Below are 21,336 nucleotides of genomic sequence, written 5' to 3'. Positions count from 1 at the left end.
CCATTCTTTATCAGAAAGGATCCATTTATTCAAGATCACTAACTTATTATCAAAATGGGTCACTGGCAAAATTTGTTGCAGATTAGCAAAGTGCAATAGAGTGTTGGTACAGAATTTCACTAACCACCTTTGTGTTAATGCTAATCCAAACAAAATGCATATGTAGAAGGCACAAAACATGTTAAGCAGCACCAATAATCTATCCTTGTACTTTCATCTTCAATTTGGGATACTTGACTATCATTGAGTAAAGAGATCACATTTATACTCAAAAAGACAAAAATAGTTTTATTAAACATTTCCCTCAGCAGTCAACAAGAAAACAAAAACATTTCAGAAGAAACTGGGCAGTACAAGTATTCAACAAAAACATTGCTTAAGTCTAAATTTATAAATAAAATAACTCAGACTTCAAAACCAACTCGTGTATTGCAGAACTGGTCACATTGGAGAACAAACTGCTGCAGTAGCTCAATATTAGAGCAGAATTGTTTTGGATTAGCTACTTCATGATCATATCATTTATAAGCTTGAACAGAGTCAACTTCATAATAGTTACAGCCTGTAATACACAAGTGACCGTTACTGTCAAATGGCACTTAGTAACTTGATCAAGTACCCAAGTTTCAATTCAGCATTTGCATTACAACAGCAAATTTATTGAATATGAAGTGCCTGATCAGTTTCTTGGTTGTTTAAACCATTACAAAACCTGAGTTAATTGCAACTCCAGAGCAATAGTACATCGCAAATGATACTTTGAAACTACACTTCCATAAACTGCCAATGAAACATTACAGTAACATTAGAAATACGATACAATTAAAATAATTAAAATAGCCATAATAGATTGCTAAGCCAAATATTCTGCAAGTTGGAAACTGATTATTTGTCCAGACGTAGTCTTAATGTGTCATGTGTCCACTTGCAGTTCAGTTTTCTTAAACGTCGACAATATAAGCAAACAGGTTCATACCAAAGCTATTTAAATCAAGGTGACTGCAGTTTAAACGCAGATTTGAATGACAGGTCGCAAACAAGCTGTCCATTAACGTGCACAATAATTTTTCTGGCAAAACAGTCAAGGTAACCTTACTGTCAATAAAAGGACCAAAAATACATTTGATATTTATGCATTTAATCAATATATCCCAAGTAATGTAACAAATGTTCTCAATGCATAAACCAGCCAGTTGAAATTCACCTTGCAGTCAAAGGGCATTAAATAGATGGTGAACTTTATAATTCAGGTGCAGATTTTTAAACTTGCCAATAACAGTACTTCTGAACACGAATACACAAAATTTTGCCAGAACATCCTTTAAATTTACTGCACAGTTAATTTTCCTCATCATCCGTGGAATAGGAATGCCATGTCAGTCTCTCTTCATAAAATGCAATCACAACTTGCGGACACTTAACATTTGCTTCCTTGGATGGAACCAAATCTGCATCATCTGAATCCTTCCTGAAAAAGGTGCAAATAAGAAAGGCTAACATGATCTGTGAAACAAAACATTCTAAAAGGCAACATTCTGAAATCAAGCTCCATTTAATTGAGCCATTCATACACTAAAGTTGAGAACTGTTCAATATCTGACAGCACCCTCAGAATTCCTTCCACCTCACTCAGACTGAATTCACAATGCCACTTTTACCCTGGCTGCATGAATACCCTGTGACAAGAGGGTATTCTGTCTCTGACAGAGCTCAGGTTCCAAGCATAAGTTGGTAATTGTATTGCCAAAGCTATCCAAATAAAGAACAAAGTGCTGGAATAATTCAACAGGTCTGGTACCATGTGTAGAGACAGCAATAGTTAGTGTTGAGTCCAATACAACTGTTTCAAAAGCAAATTATATTAATACTTTGATGATCAATTCAAACCACAAAGCATTCAAAGAAACTCCTTATATTGTGAAGCGGTTTCACAAACAAAGTTGGAAACAAATTACCACCATGCTAATTCACTACTTTTACTCATTTTACCCTAAAATCACATATCCATTAAAGGCTCATTAATAAAGGACAACCTAATGTTATTAGGTCATAAAGATGCAACAAATAACCTTCAACACTACTTGAAGAATCTGACCTTGGCATAACACCAAGTGAGCATAAGGCCTTCAGCACAAAGCTGTCTGCTAACTGTGAAACAGATAAAAACACAATATCAGGGAGAAGGGTATGTAAATCCTCCAAGACACACAAGAAAAATTTAATCACGAGCGTGAAGAATGGACAGGGGACCTGTACCTCCAATCACAAGTTGCTTTTCTCCTGCATTTCCTGCTGATAGCCCCCATCAGCAGAAATGACAGAAGAAAAGTAACCTGTGAATGGAGGAGTGAGAAGGTGAGCGGCAAGAGTTAGCAAGGCTAGGTCTGGAGGGACTGGGGCTGCAGGCTCAGAACCAAGGTCTCGAGAGCGACAGGGAAGAAGTGGGGCAGCAAAGACTACAGAGGCTACTAGACATGGTTTTGACCAAAAACACAAGACTGATTAATTACTGACCCAACAGTGAAAACACCCTAATGCAAGTGAACTTTACACGCAGTTTATGGGATAGAAATGTGGGTCCAAGGCCACGATTTTGAATTTAACAACAGCAATTCAAAGGAAATAAAATCAGAGCTCATGAAAAGTGAACTGGCAATTTAGGTTACGGATAAGTGAAAGAGAGGTGGTGTAGTGGCAAACATTTAAGGGGACATTTCACAAAGCATGGAATAGATACATTCCAGCAGATAAAAAATTCTAGGCGACAACTGCCACCTGTTGTTCGATAAAGTTAAAAGGTAGCATCAAACTCAAAAAAAAGACAATTATGAAAAGACAGGTGGCAGGTCAGAAGACTGGACAGAAGTTTTCTTTAAAACAAATCAAAAAATTACTAATTTTCCCTCGTATTAATAGTTCAGAGTATGAAAGAGGTTAGCAAAAAAAAAATAAACAGATAGGAAACATTTCTTTTAATATTCAAAAAAGAAAAAGCAAGCAGTCACCCTACAGAAAATGAGTCTGGGGAATTAGTGATGGAGGCTAAAGAAATGGCAGACGAATTAAACATAGCATGTTGGTCTTCACTAGAGAGGATACAAGTAGCATCCGGAAAACAGCCGTAAGTTAGGAAATGAAAGAGAGGGAGGAACGCAAAAAAACACACCCATCACTGGGGAAGAGATAGTAAGAACTGCAGATGCTGGAGAATCTGAGATAACAAGGCGTAGAGCTGGATGAACACAGCAGACCAAGCAGCATCAGAGGAGCAGGAAGGCTGACGTTTCGGGCCTAGACCTCACTGGGAAAGTAGTACTGAGGAAATTGTTGGAACGAAGTTGACAAGCCCAGATTTCACCCTTAGGTCTTAAAAATAACCAGAGAGATAGAGGATACATTAGTTTTAATTCTCCAAAACACATTAGATTCAGAGAAGGTTCTTTTAGATTGGAAACTAACTCTTTTGTTCAAAAAGGGAGGCAGAAAGGAGGCAAATGCAGCCCCATTAGCTTATCATCCACAATACAGGAACATTAGAAGCTGTTAGTAAAGGCATTATATTGAGCTTATCAAAGTGCTCTTATAATTTGACAAAACCCTGTTAGCTTTGCCTAAGGGAAATCATGCATTACCTTTAATTCATTGGAGTTCTTTGAAGTAACTTGTGCTTGGTTAAAAGGGAACCCTGTGGATGCATTGTGCTTAAATTTCCAGAAGGCATTAAGGTTTTGTGATAAATAAAAGATCACTAAGGAAGGGGTAATATATTGGCATGGATAGAATCTTGGCTGGCTAACAGGAAATAAGGAGTAGGAATAAATGGGTTTTTCAGGCTAGTGCGATGTCATGAGTTGTATGCCACAGCGGGTAGGTACTGGGACTTTGAAATCTGTACAATTTGGACAAAGTGACCAAAGGTAGCTAAATTTGTTGTTGACATAGATAGGTAAGAGTGTGGGTTGTGAAGAGGACACAAGGAGTCTACAAAAGGTCACTGATAAGTTGAGTGTGTGCAAAGATTTGGCAAGTGGATCACAATGTGGGAAAATGTGAACCTGTCCATTTGGCAGTAAGAATACAAGAACATTATTTAAATTCGGAGGTTGCAGATCATTGGGATGTGGAGGGTTCTGGGTTTCCCTGTGCATGAATCTCACATTGTGCAGGTACAAGTAATTAGAGAAGCAAACAGAATGTTAACCATTTATCATTAGGAGAATGAAGTAAGAGTAGGGAGATTACACTTCAGTTATACAAGGTATTGGTGAGACCACATCTAGAGTACTGTGCACAGTACTGGTCATATTACTTAAGGAAGGATGTAAGTACGTTTAAGGCACTTCAGAGAAGATTTGCTCGACTAAGACCTGGAATTAGAGGATTGCCTTTGAGAAAAGATTGCATAGGCTAGGCTTGTATCTACTGGAATTTACAAGAATAAGAGGCAACTTGATTGAACCTTATTAAATCCACAGAAGTCTTGACTGGGAAAATGTCAAGTGATCGCTCCCTTTTATGGGAGAATATAGAGCCAGGAGTCACTATTTAAAAGACAGGGGCCACTCATTTAAAACAGAGATGGTGAAATTCTCTCCCTCAAAAGGGCCAAGTCTTTGGAATGCTTCCTAAAAAGATGGTGGAAACAAAATCATTAAATATTGTTTAAAAGGAGGTAGATGGGATTCTTGTTTAGAAAAAGGTTGAAAGCTTATCAGGGCTAGGCAGGAATGTGGGATTTGATGTTACAATCAGATTAGCCATGACCATATTTTATAGTGGAGCAGGCTTAAGGGGTTGAATGGCCTATTCATGTTCCTTATTTGTATGTTCGTATTTTATGCAGTGAGTGGTTTAATCTGGAATGCAATGTCCAAAGTGTGGCATACAGGTAGATTGAATTCTGATGTTGGGAAAGGAAATGGATACACACCTGAAGAGATGAAATGTGCAGAAATATTGGTCTGGCCAAATTGGTCCTGTAATCAGCTGTTGGGCTGAAATGCCTTCTTCAATGTTTTAATGTTTCTATGAATTGCAAGGAGCTTCTAGATTTTTCTTCCTAAGATGGAGACTGTTTGCTCATTTCCCCTTGCTAAATTCCTCCTCCCTTGTCCAGTCAGTCAAAATAACCAAAGCTCTCAATCTTCACACACTGTACAACACAATTCCCTAAAGTGCCATGGGATACCTTCCAATGTAAAAAAAAATTATAAATTCAAGTTTTGTATTGGTACAGGGGCAGAGAGGACCCCACCCTGATTAGGAATAACCAAATCCCTGTGGAGATGTCAATTAATACTGTTGGCTTGAATATAAATTAACAGGGGATGGGGAGATAAAGGTGAAACTTTTGAAAGGAGCAAGATGAGAGAACATACTTAAGAGAACATTGACAGATTGGTGAAATGGTATGATACATGGCAGATGCAATTTAACACAAATGAAGTGCAACATTTTGGTAGAATAAGTGAGCTGTGGCAACAGAAATTCAATTATGCAATGCTGGAGAAGATGTAGGAAGAGAAACCTGGGGATTGAAGGTTGAATTACATAAAGAATACACGGACATATGAATTAGGAGCATTAGCAGGCCATTTGGCTCTGCTATTTAATAAGACCATGATCTTGCAGCCTCAACTTCAATTCCTGCCCATTCCCAACAATCTTTGGCCTTCAGGTGCTTGGTAGTCAAGGAGGATCTTATAAAAACATTTAGGACCTTGGCTTAATAAAGAGAGGCAGGGAGTATAAAAACAAGGACGTGGTCAGCACAGTTTAGGGAGAATGTTGTGTCTATGGAGAAAATGCAGAGATGATTTACTGAAACACAGATGTAGGACTGCAGTTACATGCAAAGTCTAGAAAAGTTGTTGCTCTTAGATCCCAAAATGTTATGGGAAAACTTAACAGGGGTACTCAAAATTAAGAAGTCGTCGTTACATCAAATGGGAAACCGTTGAGGAGCCAGTATCCAAAGAATTGACATTCTGTGGGGTTGGCAATGTAAAAGTAATTGATAGGTAGAAGTTGAAGAAACATAGAAACAGGAGTAGGACATAACCATGTACCTGTTCCAAAGAAAAACGAATATAATCCCAAAACCACCTTGGCTAATATATATCCCTTACCCTATACAGGGAAAAATTACAACATTGTTGTGCATGAAGTATGGCAAGCAATTTGTACAGTACGGCCCCAAAGTATTTCCTAGGCTATAAGGCACTGAGTCAGGACAAGCACTAAATTCCCTTATTCTCTTGAACAGAGTCTTCTTGTAAGTTTCAGCATTCTATTCAGGTAGATTTGAGATTTTTTGTGATACTAAATGGAACATACCACAAACACAGACAAAAGGATTTTTAAAACTACACAATGAGATTAATCTACATCTGAGCTCTAGCACAATTTAGAATAAAAATCCTTACCATTTCATTAAAAACATCAATTCTCCACTCGAGTCAGTTGCACCAATGATGCGTTCTGGTTCTAATCCCCGTGCAAAACCTCTTGGTTGGTTGTCATTCTTTTAAAAGAAAATATATTAATATATAAAGCAAACACTAAAGTTGTAGAAAACATGTACACACAGGTATATTATGCAGATAAGAATTCTGCAATGGCATACACTTAAAAAACAGGAACCAAGTAATTTGTCAGTGCAAGGTATTTGGATAGAGGGCACACTAGGTAGTGTTACAACAGACTGAACAAGAGCAAATGAGCAATAGCAAGGATTGATTCACTATTTAATTCACGCTATGCTGACTTGGGTTGCAGGCTTAGGTTTTTAAACAGTGGTTCACGAAAAGTGATCTATTTCAGTTCCCCATGATCTCACCAATTTTGAAAATGGCCACCAATGCTTGTCGAAGAACATAAAAATACTGGAGACACTAATCATTCTGATTTCACATTCCTACCTCACTTGTACTCACCATATTTAATATTCCCCTTGAGCAAGACTGCACAACTTCTCACCTTACCTTTACTTGTCCGTACCAAGTTATTACTCCCATCCAAAGTCTACAACCTCAATTGCTAACTTGTCTGGAATGATGAGGACATTGCTGCAGCAGCAACACCCTAATACTTAGATGACTTGCTGACATTTGGCTCATTGATTAGACTATCAAAGGCCTGATACAGAGATGAAGTTTATCCAACTGCCCCACTCCCTAACTGACCTATACATGTCCTCCGCTTTAAAAATTTCTCTCTTTTTATAACGATTTAAAACAGTTTCCTGTTATCGTTAAACAATACAAGGAAGCATTTGAACATCAACTGTGAAGAAAATTCTCTATTCAATAGCATATGCGCAGACATACTAAAATTGGGAACTTTATTTACAAGTGCTTATATTGTTAGTTAACTTTCCACCTGGCTATACATTGCATCATTTTTCCTTCTTGAATATGATCCTCATAACCTTCCATTTGAACACTTCTTATAGTGCACCAACAGGGATCCATGCCAACTTACACAAAAATCTCAAACAACCTTTATTTATCAAATGACAGCCAATTCTTTAATCTACACTTTTCAATTTCAGAAAACTTCTAAACTTCTAACCATGCTTAATCTTACAGGCAACTCCTAAATGCCCAGACCTTGCTATCCAAAATTCGCTAAACTCTGGGGCAGTCCCAGCAGATTGGAAAACAGCAAATGTGACGCCACTGTTTAAAAAGGGAAGTAGACAAAAGATGGGGAATTATAGACCGGTTAGCTTAACCTCTGTAGTGGGGAAGATGCTTGAGTCTATTATCAAGGAAGAAATAGCAAGGCAGCTTGATAGAAATTGTCCCGTTGGGCAGACGCAGCATGGGTTCATGAAGGGCAGGTCATGCTTGACAAATCTTTTGGAATTCTATGAAGACATTACGAGCGAGGTGGATAATGGGGACCCAGTGGATGTGGTGTACCTAGGTTTCCAAAAGGCCTTTGACAAGGTGCCGCACAAGAGGCTACTGCATAAGATAAGGATGCATGGCATTAAGGGTAAAGTATTAGCATGGATAGAGGATTGGTTGACTAACAGGAAGCAAAGAGTGGGGATAAATGAGTGCTATTCTAGCTGGCAGTCAGTGACTAGTGGTGTGCCTCAGGGATCGGTGTTGGGACCGCAATTATTTACAATTTATATAGATGATTTGGAGTTGGGGACCACGTGTAGGGTGTCAAAGTTTGCAGATGACAATAAGATGAGTGGCAGAGCAAAGTGTGCAGAGGACTGTGAAACTTTGCAGAGGAACATAGATACATTGAGTGAGTGGGCAAAGGTCTGGCAGATGGAATACAATGTAAATAAATGGGAAGTCATACATTTTGGTAGGAGCAATAGTAAAAAGGATTATTACTTGAATGGTAAAAAGTTGCAGCATGCTGCTATGCAGAGGGACCTGGGTGTCCTTGTACATGAATCACAGAAGGTAGGTCTGCAGGTACAACAAGCAATTAGGAAGGCAAATGGAATTTTGTCCTTCATTGCTAAAGGGATTGAAATAAAAAGCAGAGAGGTTATGTTGCAGCTGTACAAGGTGCTGGTGAGGCCACACCTGGAGTACTGTGTGCAGTTTTGGTCTCCTTACTTGAGAAAGGATGTATTGGCACTGAGGGGGTGCAAAGGAGGTTCACTAGGTTGATTCCGGAGTTGAGGGGGTTGACTTATGAGGAGAGACTGAGTAGATTGGGATTATATTCATTGAAATTCAGAAGATTGAGGGGGGATCTTATAGAAACATATAAAATTATAAAGGAATAGATAAGATAGGAGTAGAGAGGATGTTTCCACTGGCAGGTGAAGCTAGGACAAGAGGGCATAGCCTCAAGATTAGAGGGAGCAGATTTAGGACTGAACTGAGAAGGAATTTCTTCACCCAGAGGGTTGTTAATCTATGGAATTCCTTGCCCAGTGAAGTAGTTGACACTACTTCAGTAAATGCTTTTTAAAAAAAAAAGGTAGATTTTTTTTGAACAATAAAGGAATTAAGGGATACAGTGAGAACGCGGGTAAGTGGATCTGAGTCCACGAAAGGATCAGCCATGATCTTATTGAATGGCGGAGCAGGCTTGAAGGGCCAGACGGCCTACTCCTGCTCCTAGTTCTTATGTTCTTAACCTTAACCATCCATCCTCAGTAGTGGTAGGGAATGCTCACACTGGAAGAAAATTTGGTCAGTTCACTAAATAAAAAAATTACACTTCTTAATCTTCTGTCACATTCTGACACTCCAACCATTCTTCATCTAATCTCATCTTTGCTTTTGAAGATCTTCTCACTGTAATATTCTTCTCTAGTATTCCTCCTTTTTTCTTCCCTCAGTCTGGGGTTTTCAAGCTGGAGTACACAACCAATCTAGTCCATGATCATCTGATCTACTTTCATCATGTTGAACAGTGCATTACAATCAGAATTAAAGGGGCAGATACCTTTTAATTGACTGTATACCTCGCAAAATTCCTTTTCTTCCATCACCTTCGAACAGAAAGGCCACATGGATTTTGCTATTGAGATTAACAATACAATAAACATCTCACCTCTGCTCACCCACTTTTGCTTAATCCCCAATTACTATGACTTTTATTTCATTTCACTGTTGCCTACCACGTCCAAACTTAACTTTTCCATAACAACCATTTAGTTCCTTCAATCCCACCCCATTCAGCCACCATTCCCAAACTATATGGTCACTAACATTGATAAGAAGATCACATGGCACCTTTAAAAGAGCAAGGGAGTATTACTGGTGCCATGGTTAACATCTATCCCTTACCAAACACATTTGTACATCATGTTTCCAATACTTCACGTGTAGCACATTATTCAATTTCATTCCCCATTGCAATGTTGGATGCAGTCAGCTTCCTGGGATTTTCTATACACATTAGGGGCTAGTGATTTGTCTTCACGATTTTCAACTTTTGCCTATATTTTGTCATTTTGTGCAAGGACTATTCATCTCTACATGCATTCTGTGGACTACCCTTGTGACTCACTTCCCACAGTATAAACAAAGCAAACAGATTGTTTTCATGAACAAGATCACTGCAATACAGAATTCATCCTTAAACCTTCCACCTTTTTCTAAATGACGTAAGTGCACAGCCACCTTCTAACAAAGGAACATCCAAAAAAAAACAAAAAACTTGCACTGATTTTCTTTGGAGGTTGGGGTGGGTGGTTGGGTGGTGTGGAAGCAAAAATTGGCCCCAAGAGGAAGATGTATGAAAAATAGTCAACAAGCTTGATCAAAAATTTGGAAGGTCATAAATGAAGGATGTGGTAAAGCAGAGCAGTTTGGAGAGGAAATTTTAGAGAGTGTAGGATCCAACCAGCTAGGCAACAGAAAGTAAGTTTCAAAAGACATATCCAATCACATGAGGAGGAGCCATTTCTAGATATTCTCCTATGATATCCAGCCATATTCCACATTAATTCTATTATTAGCCATTGGCTTTTCCTTCTGAATGTCAGGAAAACTAATCTTGTAACTTGGCATACATAAACATCAAAGTTAGCTGGAATATATACTCAGACTGAACCAGTCCTGGCAAAACTTTGGCATCTTTGATCCTTGGCTATAAAACCATTCATCACATCCAGCATTGTGAATGCATTTTCCATGTCAGCAGCAGTAGCTTGTCACAGTTGCTTAGAGTCATTATGAAATAAATTGTAAAATTTTACCATGTGATCATAACCATCTTCACCAATTGGGAGTCCAGCCCTAACACAAGCTGAAAACAGGTGCCCTCAGGTAATCCCATTATCTTAACCAGTGCACAAACTTCCCCCTACCTCCCAATCACAGCATTACTTTCTTCCGCAGACCTTACAAAACGTTCCCAAAGACCATCTCCTCTGCAGTTTTAGAACATTTCAATTCTACTTCCTTCGCTATGTCTTTTAACATTTAGTTATTAAAAAAAATGAAAAGGTCCTCTATTAATGCATCTAGATACTTTCAGTCAAGCAGTTCAGATGTATTGTTACACACATGCAGCAGATGGAATTTGAACCCGGGCATACTGAACCAGAGGTAGGGACAATATCACTGTGCCAGAAGAGTGCTTATAAATGCCTTTTTTTAAAAAAAATTAACCTATTTTTCTAATCAACCTGCTCAGAAATATTATTACATCCCTCTGGAATAGGTGGGACTTGAACACAGGGACATTATCACTTGCCACAGAAGTCCCTTAAATGGATCTATTGACAATCAAATTTATTAAAATCACTTGGACTACTGTAGGAAATTAAACAAAACCCGAAAATTTAATTAAAAAAAGTTGACTCCCTGTGATAACCTAATAGTCATTCTAAACTAAGTGTTTTATGTAGAATTTCAAATGTGAAAATGCTGGCAGCCCCTAAAAATTCTACTCACCAAGTTATTTCCATTTTGCTATAAAATCAAATTTATCTCTAGGTTGAGGTGTCAGGCAGGTGGCAATTTGATTTAAATTGGCAATAGACTCACGACCTGTATTTATACCATCTGCTACGTTCTTCCTAATTGACTCTTTCTTATTGCTGGGGTGGAATGGGAATAAGCAAATGATTAAGGCCCCAAATGCATTGAGACAAGCTACTTTTAACATGCGCAGCAACTAGACACAAGTGAACTAGTAGCCAGGGAGCAGTGCTCTTGCTTGACTTCTAATGTAAGAAATAGCTGCTGTTTGCTGCACTATTATCATTGGTTTCTGTTGTCAGACTATTGTTGAGCACAGCCTTGTTGTAAAGTAAAATAAAAGCTGTTTCAGCCGAAAAAGTTCAGGAAACATCAACCTGAAGACAGTGGCTTACTGGATCCTTTTTCTTTTTTGGCTTGTTTTCTTCACCCTCACTTTCAGAGACAGATTTTCTTTTGAATCCATCCGTACGCTCCTTGGTAGCCTTTTGGGAATCCAGAAACTCCTGGATCAACTCTGGGCAATCTAAATTGTCCTCCGGCTCCCATGTATTGTCAGCACTGAAACAGGTTCATGTGAGAACAGAATTAAGCAAGTGTTTAGTCAGAATACTCCATTTAACATAATTAGCACAAATCCTAATAAAAATCAGCCACAGAAAGAAAGCACAGAACACCTAACTACACAGAGCTGAAAACATTTATACACAAGCAAATCTTTCCATTGACACCCGATGCTAGCTCTTCCGAAGAACTAACAAATGTGAAAAAAAAATGGATACAGGAAAAAGACTAGCAATAAATCCTATTACATTGCACATATTGTTAATCAATAAATCACTAGTTTGAATTATATGTACTTTACAACTAACTGGCAATAACTGTTATACTCAGTAACCACAGCACAAGAGAGTTAAACTTCTCGTTGAACAATACTGGGAAAGGAGCTGACCAAATACCAAGTACATTTTTTATAAATAGCATTCTGTAGTCAGTAACAAGTTTTGTAATGCTCAAAATAGGGTAGTTTATTTGTTACATGGCATAGGTTTGCAGCACGATCTTGCTTTCTTTCCCTTTCTCTTCAAAGGGTGTTCTATTACGGAACTACAATGGAAATCCACCTAACAGTGTACAGACAAAGAAATTTACAAACAAAACTCAAATCTGTCAACATTCATCTCCACTTAGATTTAGGATCTACTCAAATTCAACCTGCAGCAGGAATTATGTTGTTTGGTGGTTCTGGATTGCAGTATACTCCATGCTATACAGTAAATACAGCACAAGAGCTGACCGAACAAACATGAATCATGCTGCATCCTGGAACACCAAAAACACAAATATCCAGTATTTGCTCAGAGTTGAGGAATATAAGCTAAAGGAGTCAGCCTTTTAAGATTAGATGATACAGGTCGGGTCTCACATTAGCAGATAAGGATTGGCTGAGCAGTCTTTGACCACAGCATTACAACTTAATTGTCAACACAATCAGCTCAATAGGTGACTTTACCCAATGCTACCGACATCAATTGTGTCAAACATGATGTGTTAACTGTTGCAATTGGATTATGTGCACGACACAAACCAAAAACTCAACTGCTGGCAATCTGTGGATGGTTAACACAAGGGGAAAAAAAGCTTTTGAAAAGTTGAAGTTTTATGCGCACTTGCTTGTTGTTCTCAGCACTGTGAACTCTGCCCCAATACAAAAGGAGTGGATTTCACAGCACCAGATGCTACAGCAGATATCAGAATTTCTTCCACCTAAAACAAATGTCAATACGTAGTCACGTCTATGCCTCATTTACTCAGACAGGGGAGACAGAACCCATATAGAAGCAATTTCCAAATTTAATGGCGCCTGTAGGATATCAACATCATGGCAAGCATTTTAAGTGTGTTATCAAAACACATTTAATTTCTATTTCTACTCAAGATTTGGTGGATTTGATTTGATTTTCAGAAAAGAAATCACCATCTAACATTCAAACAGAAATGAGTCAGAAAAAAGTCATGAAATAGGCTGCCTGTGCAGTAAAACTCCTTACTCTGTAAAACCTTTCCATTTCAAAAGGTATTCAACCCTTCCTTGTACAACTCTTCTGTCTAACACTCTTTCGACAATATATTCTTCAGGTTGAACATCTTCAGATTTTTTTGTCTTGCTACCTTGTTTCTTTCCCATTTTGTCTGGAAAAAAGAAGACACGATAAAACAAAAAAAAAGTTCTCAAATCAATTTGTAAATATTAACATTGAAATTTAGAAATAGATAAACCAAAACAAGTAATATCTGATTACTCTCAATTCCCCATGCTCACTTTATCTTACAAAGAAGTCCAAGTTAAGGCCAGCATTTGAGTTTAAAAATAAAACAAACTGGTTTTCCCCATTATCAGACGTTCTACTGAATGAACCATGTATTATTCATGATGGTACAAAAGTGAGCCAACAATATAAGTTTGAAGTTTTTCACCTGGTGGGCCAGCCAAAATTTTATACGTTCTTGATGTAGGATTACCAACAGCACCAAATTCACATGCTGCAGTTGTTAAGTCCTACAGCCAAGTGCTTTTACATGTATAAATGCAAATACAGGCTTGCACGAATATTGCAGTACACGCATCTCCAAGAACATGGTCAAGGCACACATCACTTGAGAGGCTGTACAAGGAGGCTTAGCAGTTGGCAAAAAAAGGCAAAGCTGAGCTAAGATGTTCTTTTCATCCGAAGCATCTGTTAATTAAGAATTGAAGTGATTTATCGATTTTTACATTCATCTTTTCCAAGATATTTGCAAATATTCATATATGCCTTCACAAAAAAATCAAATTTGTGGCACAGAAAGAAGCTATTCACAGCCTATTGTGCTTTTGCTTCCAAACAAAGTGTCCATCCACCGTTTCCAACTATGGGTTTACACTCTTGCAGATTATAGTACCTCAAATGCATTTTCATGTACCTTTGAAATGTTGAGGTTTTCTTCCTCAGTTGGTCTCTCTGATTGGAATTATGCATCATTTTCAACTGCACTCCCTCCACCCATTTTAAATATTGCATCCAGAGACTGCTATCCTCAAAACATATCTATGTATGTAGACAGTGTTTTTTCAAAAAAAAATTCTTTACAAAACTGTGGTCAACACTTGGAGGGAGCAGAACACCACTGAGGGACATGACTACTTGTCAAATGACTAGGTGCAAAATATGCACACACACACCTCAAGGTTCAAGTACAATAAGCTGCAGGATCTAGACATAGATCTGCCTACTGACATTAATTCTGCATTGCTTCATTCCTGATACGTGTTAAATATTTCTATTTTCTCCAACCCAAAGCGAAATATGGCCAACTGAAATTGAAATAATCACATGGTACCTGAGCAATTTTAAAATGTTATCAATACCATACCCATGTTTAACAAATAGCCAATTAAGTTCCGCATATGAAAAGTGCATTATTACCACATGGCAATAAAAACTAAAACATTTAAAAAGCTAATACCTTAAATGTGTACAATTAAAGTCATATGGAGCATTGTAATTTGGAGGCTTTCAAAAATGCTGCATAACCTGATTAAAGATTTGCAATTGATCTTTCTAATAAAAGATCAATTAGAAATGCAGAACTCCTACCAATTTTATAGATTTTTTGGTAAAAAAAAATTATACTCTATGTATTGCTTGGGTTACTGGTGCTACTTTCCAAAATATCTTGGGATGCACCAACATGAAAAAGTCATTATTTATTCTTACTACTTACCATTAAGTGCCAATGATACGCAAGACAGTCCAGAAAATAGTGGCGAGTCAACGCCATAAAAGATATCGAATCAGTTCAATTTTAAAACAAAAAAAAAAAAAAAAAAAAAATTGTACAGGCCAAGAACCAACCAGATTTACTGAATTCAATTTCCCTATCTGCCATGATGGAATTTGAATTCAACATCCAGGTTAGCGGCCGAGTACCTAACCGGTAGGTGACTCTATTGCTAAAATCTTCTCCTTTCACTCATCCACAAATAATTACAAACTGAAACACAGGATGAAGAGGAACACTAATCCTCAAAAGATGTTGGTTTCTAACAGTTCCCCAGAAAGACTGGCATACAAGGATCACTTTCAACTTTAAAAATATTTCAGACGAAAAAAAATTGAGAATTTCATGAAACAGCATAACTGGCTAAGTTTGCATCACTTTCTATGCTAACCATCACCATGTCAAAATTTCAGAAAGGCTCATTTAAAACAGAATGTAAAACAAACACAAGCAAGCGGAGGTCAGTCAGTGAAAACAATCAGGACATGAAAAGTGTAGGCCTCAACACAAACATTATTAAATTGAATCATCAAATCTTAAATATATGCCTAACATGAATAGATTAATGTAATTTTAGAAACTTCCCAATGTGGCTCAGAGATCATAAAATGCATTCAAATATTCAGAATGCAGGTCTCAATAGAAAAAAGGAATACAAATTCCAGAACAAGAAAGAAGAAGGAGCAATGACCTAGGTTAATTGCTGCTGGGCTTAAAAATTGAAGGTAAATGTACAACCAGTTCAGATTTACCATCAATGCAGCAAGTCAGATGATTTCACACGAATGGCATGGAGCTGTGTTAGTGAGCTAAACAGGGTTCCAACAGAAGTTTTACGGAGATGGCACAAAAGCTGGAAGAAATTTAGATGTAAAGCTCAAGTTTCTTTAAACCATAATTTCTTTGAGCTTCTGCTCAAAAATTGAAATGCCATCCTTATACTTATTTCAGAACATCCTGAAAAATTCAGAACCAGTGACAACTGAATTCTTCTGGAGATATGAAGCTGAAGGGGAAAGTTCGAAAACCTCCCTACAGATGGGCAAAATCCAATCTGTTGCAGTTAACAGAGCCATGCACAAAGGTAACAAAACAGTCAACTCACAGATGCACTTTGCTTGCTAGCTTGGATTATAAAGCTAAAGCTAGAATAAAATCTTGCAGAATCAAAGGCTGACAAACATATGCCCTGGCTCTAGAAAAGTGCCAGCACCAGCCTCAGTTACCATTTTTACAGATTTCAAAACAAGCCAATTTGTTGGGCATAAGGAAAATATACATGATATTAATTTCTGGGGGAAATTAGGGTTCAATTCAGAAAAAGACCGTCAGAAATGGTCTTTTGAGTGAGTTCTTTTAAAGAAAAATAGGTTGTTGAACAACTTAGTTGCTTTATAAATCTATTTTATCCATTCTACGTCACCTGCAATTAGTTAGAATTACTATAAAAAAAGAGATACGCAAGAGCAATTGGGGTGGCGTGAAAAGTCAAGAGTCCACAATTACTCCCATAGCATTAGTATCAAAATCTAAGCCAATGTACAAGGATTTGTGCCAGTTGTGAAAGACTAACCCTTTTGATAATAAGTGGCATTTTCATCTAATCAATCTTAGGTTTGCCAAACTCCGAAAGGCAAAAGGAGATTGTCTAACCTATTGAATACTAAGATTCCAACTACAATTTCATTTTATTTTTTAAGTCACCACGTTAGCACATTTGCTTTAGTTAAGCACTGTGGAAACAGAGGAGAGAAAACGCTTCAAACTCTCTTGTGCTAGGCATGACAAGTTTCCAGGTAGTGCCCCTGGGCTAAGGAGGAAAATCTGATCATATTGTCAAATACTGATTGTTTGCAGCTCCTACTGCAAGTATGAATGCATACACACATTCAGCAGGAACTGAACTGAATTCATTTGACAGATTCCCTTTCTCTAGGATGCCACAGTCTTAAAAGTTAAAAACCATTTCGCTAACTCGGTATGAAGGTGACTTAGAAATAACTTGCTGCAATTTACCTTGCAATTGTTACAAAGCCTATTCCTCTCTTTACCGACTAAAAACCAAAATGGACAAAACACTATTGTCCAATTACTGTCCAAGTATCTCACACACAGACACAATAAGGGGAGTGAAAAAACCTTGGTGACCACTTAACTTTTTTTGAAAATGGCCAAGAGATTTCTTCACTGGCTCAATAACTCATGCATCAAATAGCTGAGCCAGACAAATCAGATGTCCTAGGATAGAAGTGCATTCAGATAGCCAATACTAAAATATATGACTGGTTTCAGTACCTCTGGGTTAGGATGGGGAAAAGAGCACAAGGTCTTCATTACCCTGGTGTGCACATTATTATTAAAAAGAACAAAATTAAGTTTGGCTAGGAATTCCCTTTTCCAGTTTGTAAATATAAAACAATAAGGATTACACACAAATAAATGTCTGCGCAAGACATTGGAAAGCATTTTCGAATCTGTAAACTAGCAATACAGAGAGACAGGGTAGCAGAGGAAAAAGGAAGAAAATATAAAAATTTTGTCAGAATTTATGCTCTGTAGGGTATCCTGAAATCAAAACATTACTACAGCATCAATAAGTAGTATCACTTTGTCATTAATGATTAAACCCAACAAAAGCATTTCAACAACACTCCTATCCCTTCAAGTTTTAAAACTAATTTAAACTGAGTTGTGAAGGAATTGGGAATGTAATAAATTTATCTGCCTTCTGTTCAACAAAAAAAGTGCAACAATGAGAAAATGTTAAGTGCTGGCTTGTCAACAGTGATTCCATATCAAAGTATGATCATTCAATAGTGTCATTCACATTTTATGAAATTACAGTAGCAAACTTTTGTTTTTAGTATTGGCCATACTTGGCTAGAAGGGATTTAATCTAATCTTGCTGCGAAACAGACAGACAATTTATAAAATACGCAGATCTAAATTTCAGATTTCCGTCATTCACAATGGCATTCTTTTGACTACAGTTTAGAACTTCACAGTACAAAAAAAAAGTAAAATGGGAAAGTGGAGAAGAGTTTCACTGCTGAATTCAGTCCAAAACTAGATACATCTTTCAAAGGAGGTAAATATGGTGGAGTGGGTGGCATCTCTGCCTCTAAGCTAGAAATCCTAGCTTCAATGCTCTCACCAGAACTTAAATGACTAAGAAAGGAGTAATCATAAAATGGCTAAACAGGTTGAATGTCACCCTGTAAATTTCTCCAGAGGGTACATTATAGCTCACTTGGTTGGGTGGCTGGTTTGTGATACAGAATAACACCATCTTGGTTCAATTTCCACACCAGTTAAGGTCACAGATACATGGTGACTCAAGCTAAAGTCACCTATCAGTCACCTTTCTCTAATGAGGGAGCAGCTTTATGGTCCTTTGGGACATTGGCAGCGTTACTTGCTTAAATCCCAGCAGCAAGAATGGGAAAGATTCCTCGTCAGCCTTGTAATGGAAAGAACTTTGGAGCCTCTACCATCATGAGCCTATCATTCACACCTCCAAACTACAACATGCACATAGAAGTGCATTTTATCATAACAACCCAAGCATGGAGTAAACTGTAACGTACCACCACATTGCAGAAGTTGCTTTACCATCAAGATAGTAGTTAGGACAGCATATTTGCAGAAGCTTGCAACTTCAGACAATTATTTCACAATATGTTTTTGTTAGACACATTGCTACAAGGATATTTAGCATATTTAGGCTCCAATAACAAATCTAATATATAAATGAGCATTTTTTCCTAGCTCCACTGAACACATCCATGATATTCCCCACTTACTAGCTCTATGCAGGGTCCTTATCCAGCTGCTGACTATGAGAATTTGAAGTGTTTTTTGTTTGATTTCAGCAGATCCTTAATTCACAATTATAAAAATCTGCCATTTTGTAATTCTTTTAATCAACTCCAACATCACAAGTGGCACAATAACTATCTGCTGAATAGTGTCAATTGTGTGTTGAAAAGTCTGTGTCCCAAGATAAATCGTTAACCTCATTCTTAAGTCAGAATGGCACACCTGGGACCACAACAGGAACTCAGATTTTCATTGTTTGGGGCCTAGGAGTATATGAACAAATTTTATTTGTTAATTTAAATATGGTCAAATGGCTAAGTACTGTAAATGGGATATAACATGATGCATTTTCTTTTTATTATTTGTAAACATGGATTAACTCACTAGTAGAAACAAGGCTAATAGGAGAAAAAAAGGAATCTTCAACCGTGGTCATCTTCTACTTTGTATCCGCCTACTCAAGCCCCTAGGAAAGAATAATCAGCAATTGCTCACATGTATAAAGTCAGCATTTCAAACATTACATTTTGGAGTAAACATGATAGTAACTATTTGAAAACGTGTTTAAAATTAGAAATATGTTTAATAGAAAAGGGATACATAGTGCAAGATGGCAAAGGTTATACCAACCTAATCTTGATCAGTCATATGAATATAAACATTCCAAAAGCAAAAACACAAACCAATTCCAATGTAATTACTTGCTCCTGTTGTGTAGCAGTTGATTCAAATTACAGACTTCTGTCTAATAATTGTTTAAAAAAACTTAAAACGTCTAAGCCAGATTTTAAAAAGTTAAAGTACAGCAATAATCAAAAAAAAGTACTGCAAGAACATTAAACTGCTCTTACTCTTTGAATTCAAAATTATCTAACATATATAAAACATCTAACATTAAGACCCACTAGATCACCATGTTACATCTTCCTAGTTTCCACCTCCCTCCTCATAACACAACGACCAGACTAAAAAAAAGTGACAGTGGCAAAGAATCGTCTCATAATGAAAAATAAAGAATGCGCACTTCATAAGAATGCTAAGGTTCAAGTCCTGAATTTCCACATACAAGGGTCCAATTAAAATCACAAAAATTGCCAGTTACAAAGTGATAACTAAACACCAATATTTACAGTATTAAACAAAAAGACTTCCGCACGGTAAGGAATTGGAATCTCATTTAAACTACCTTTTAACTCATTACCTCAACCTTACGTAAATAACCCGCGCAGAAACAGCGACAGAAGATAAAATCCAAAGCAATTGTTAACGAAAATTTATGTCAATCTCTTAGGTCTATGAATCAAAGAAGGTGCAATTTTTTCCCCAGTCTCCAGGTTGAAACTCGACCTCGCCACCCACCCAAAAGGGGCAGGCAGAGAGCTCACAAGTCCTAGAAACCTTCACGACCAAAACAAATGAACCGCGGCCTCCTTAGATTATTAAACGGACTTCCGTTCGCTCCCGCCACTGGCCAGGAGTTTGGGCCTATATAATCTTGGTGTGCTCCACTCGATTGAGATGGAAGTTTAAAAAAAAAATCAGTTTGTTGGGCGATTAATCTCGAGCTGCTCTGCAGTGCTGCCAGGCCCACACTCCGCGCTCACTAGGAGTCACCGGATGGAAGTAAAAGAGTGAAGCACTGATCGGCTGGCTAGCTGGCGAACTAGCTGCTGCCTGCCCTACCTGCCCAATTCAGTCCTGATGTGCTCCGCTGGCTGTCCGGACTGCCCTCCCTCTCTCTTTTTTTCTTTTTCACTTTCTTTTCTCTCTCTCCCTCTTCCCCCTCTCCCTCTCTCAGAGGTTCACTCAGTCCCGCCAAAAACACGCGCTGACGCAACGCGCTTGCGCACACCTCCAACCAGCACTCCCTCCGTTTTCCAAAATTTATCGAATAACTTAACATCAACTATTCACGAACACACGCCTGTGAGGCACAGAACCAAACCTAGATCTTTTAAATTGAAAAAAAGTCCTTATCGAAACACTAATCATTTCCGAGCCCATCCGCCCGTCACGTGACCGAGAACCACTTCTGGAGAATTATTTTGACAAATTATATTAAACTATTCAACCGGATATTGACTGGAAAAAACGATAATATCCTACGAAACAAAAATGTCTGTGATGTACTTAAAAATTCGATTTTTAAATTGCGTCATACCCGAAGCCGTTTCGACTTTTTCCGTTAGAAGCCCCCGAGGCTTAATTAATGTGTTCAATTAAGGGTGATACTTCTTTTAAAAATAATTTTTCAGAACTGTAGTATAAACAAATTTTC

At 37.7% G+C, this 21,336-nt stretch overlaps 1 protein-coding gene across 16 annotated transcripts; it reads right to left on the bottom strand.

Annotated features, from left to right (window-relative positions):
* Nucleotides 1-261: 261 nt before the first annotated feature.
* On the bottom strand, nucleotides 262-21,144 carry LOC109935775 (chromobox protein homolog 3). Of its 16 annotated transcripts, none has more exons than XM_048610465.1 (6): nucleotides 21,004-21,144; nucleotides 19,443-19,524; nucleotides 13,469-13,610; nucleotides 11,813-11,978; nucleotides 6,426-6,523; nucleotides 262-1,468 (listed from the first exon to the last, which is right to left on the bottom strand). In XM_048610465.1, exons 2-6 carry the CDS (start codon nucleotides 19,492-19,494, stop codon nucleotides 1,339-1,341), a joined length of 588 nt encoding a protein of 195 aa, XP_048466422.1. In that variant the 5' UTR covers nucleotides 19,495-19,524; nucleotides 21,004-21,144; the 3' UTR covers nucleotides 262-1,338. The 16 variants fall into 16 exon arrangements, with proteins under 16 accessions (XP_048466422.1, XP_048466376.1, XP_048466348.1 ...); XM_048610419.1 differs by having other exon boundaries at nucleotides 11,795-11,978; nucleotides 21,004-21,112; XM_048610391.1 differs by having other exon boundaries at nucleotides 11,795-11,978; nucleotides 20,911-21,039.
* Between the last annotated feature and the right edge of the window lie 192 nt (nucleotides 21,145-21,336).

This window comes from Rhincodon typus, chromosome 2 (genome assembly GCF_021869965.1).
Source record: "Rhincodon typus isolate 14 chromosome 2, sRhiTyp1.1, whole genome shotgun sequence".
Taxonomy (NCBI): Eukaryota; Metazoa; Chordata; class Chondrichthyes; order Orectolobiformes; family Rhincodontidae; genus Rhincodon; species Rhincodon typus.
Note: the sequence above shows the minus strand (reverse complement) of the source record. Positions and strands in the feature narration are given on the sequence as shown.

Excerpts from the sequence above, each read along its gene's own strand:
- LOC109935775 (XM_048610419.1), bottom strand. The coding sequence starts at position 19,494 with ATGACCACGGTTGAAGATTCCTTTTTTTCTCCTATTAGCCTTGTTTCT. Across the intron at positions 13,611-19,442 it reads TATTAGCCTTGTTTCTACTA|ACAAAATGGGAAAGAAACAA; the intron begins GTGAGTTAATCC and ends TCTTTTTTCCAG. Across the intron at positions 1,469-6,425 it reads TTGATGTTTTTAATGAAATG|GAAGGATTCAGATGATGCAG; the intron begins GTAAGGATTTTT and ends CACCTTTTTCAG.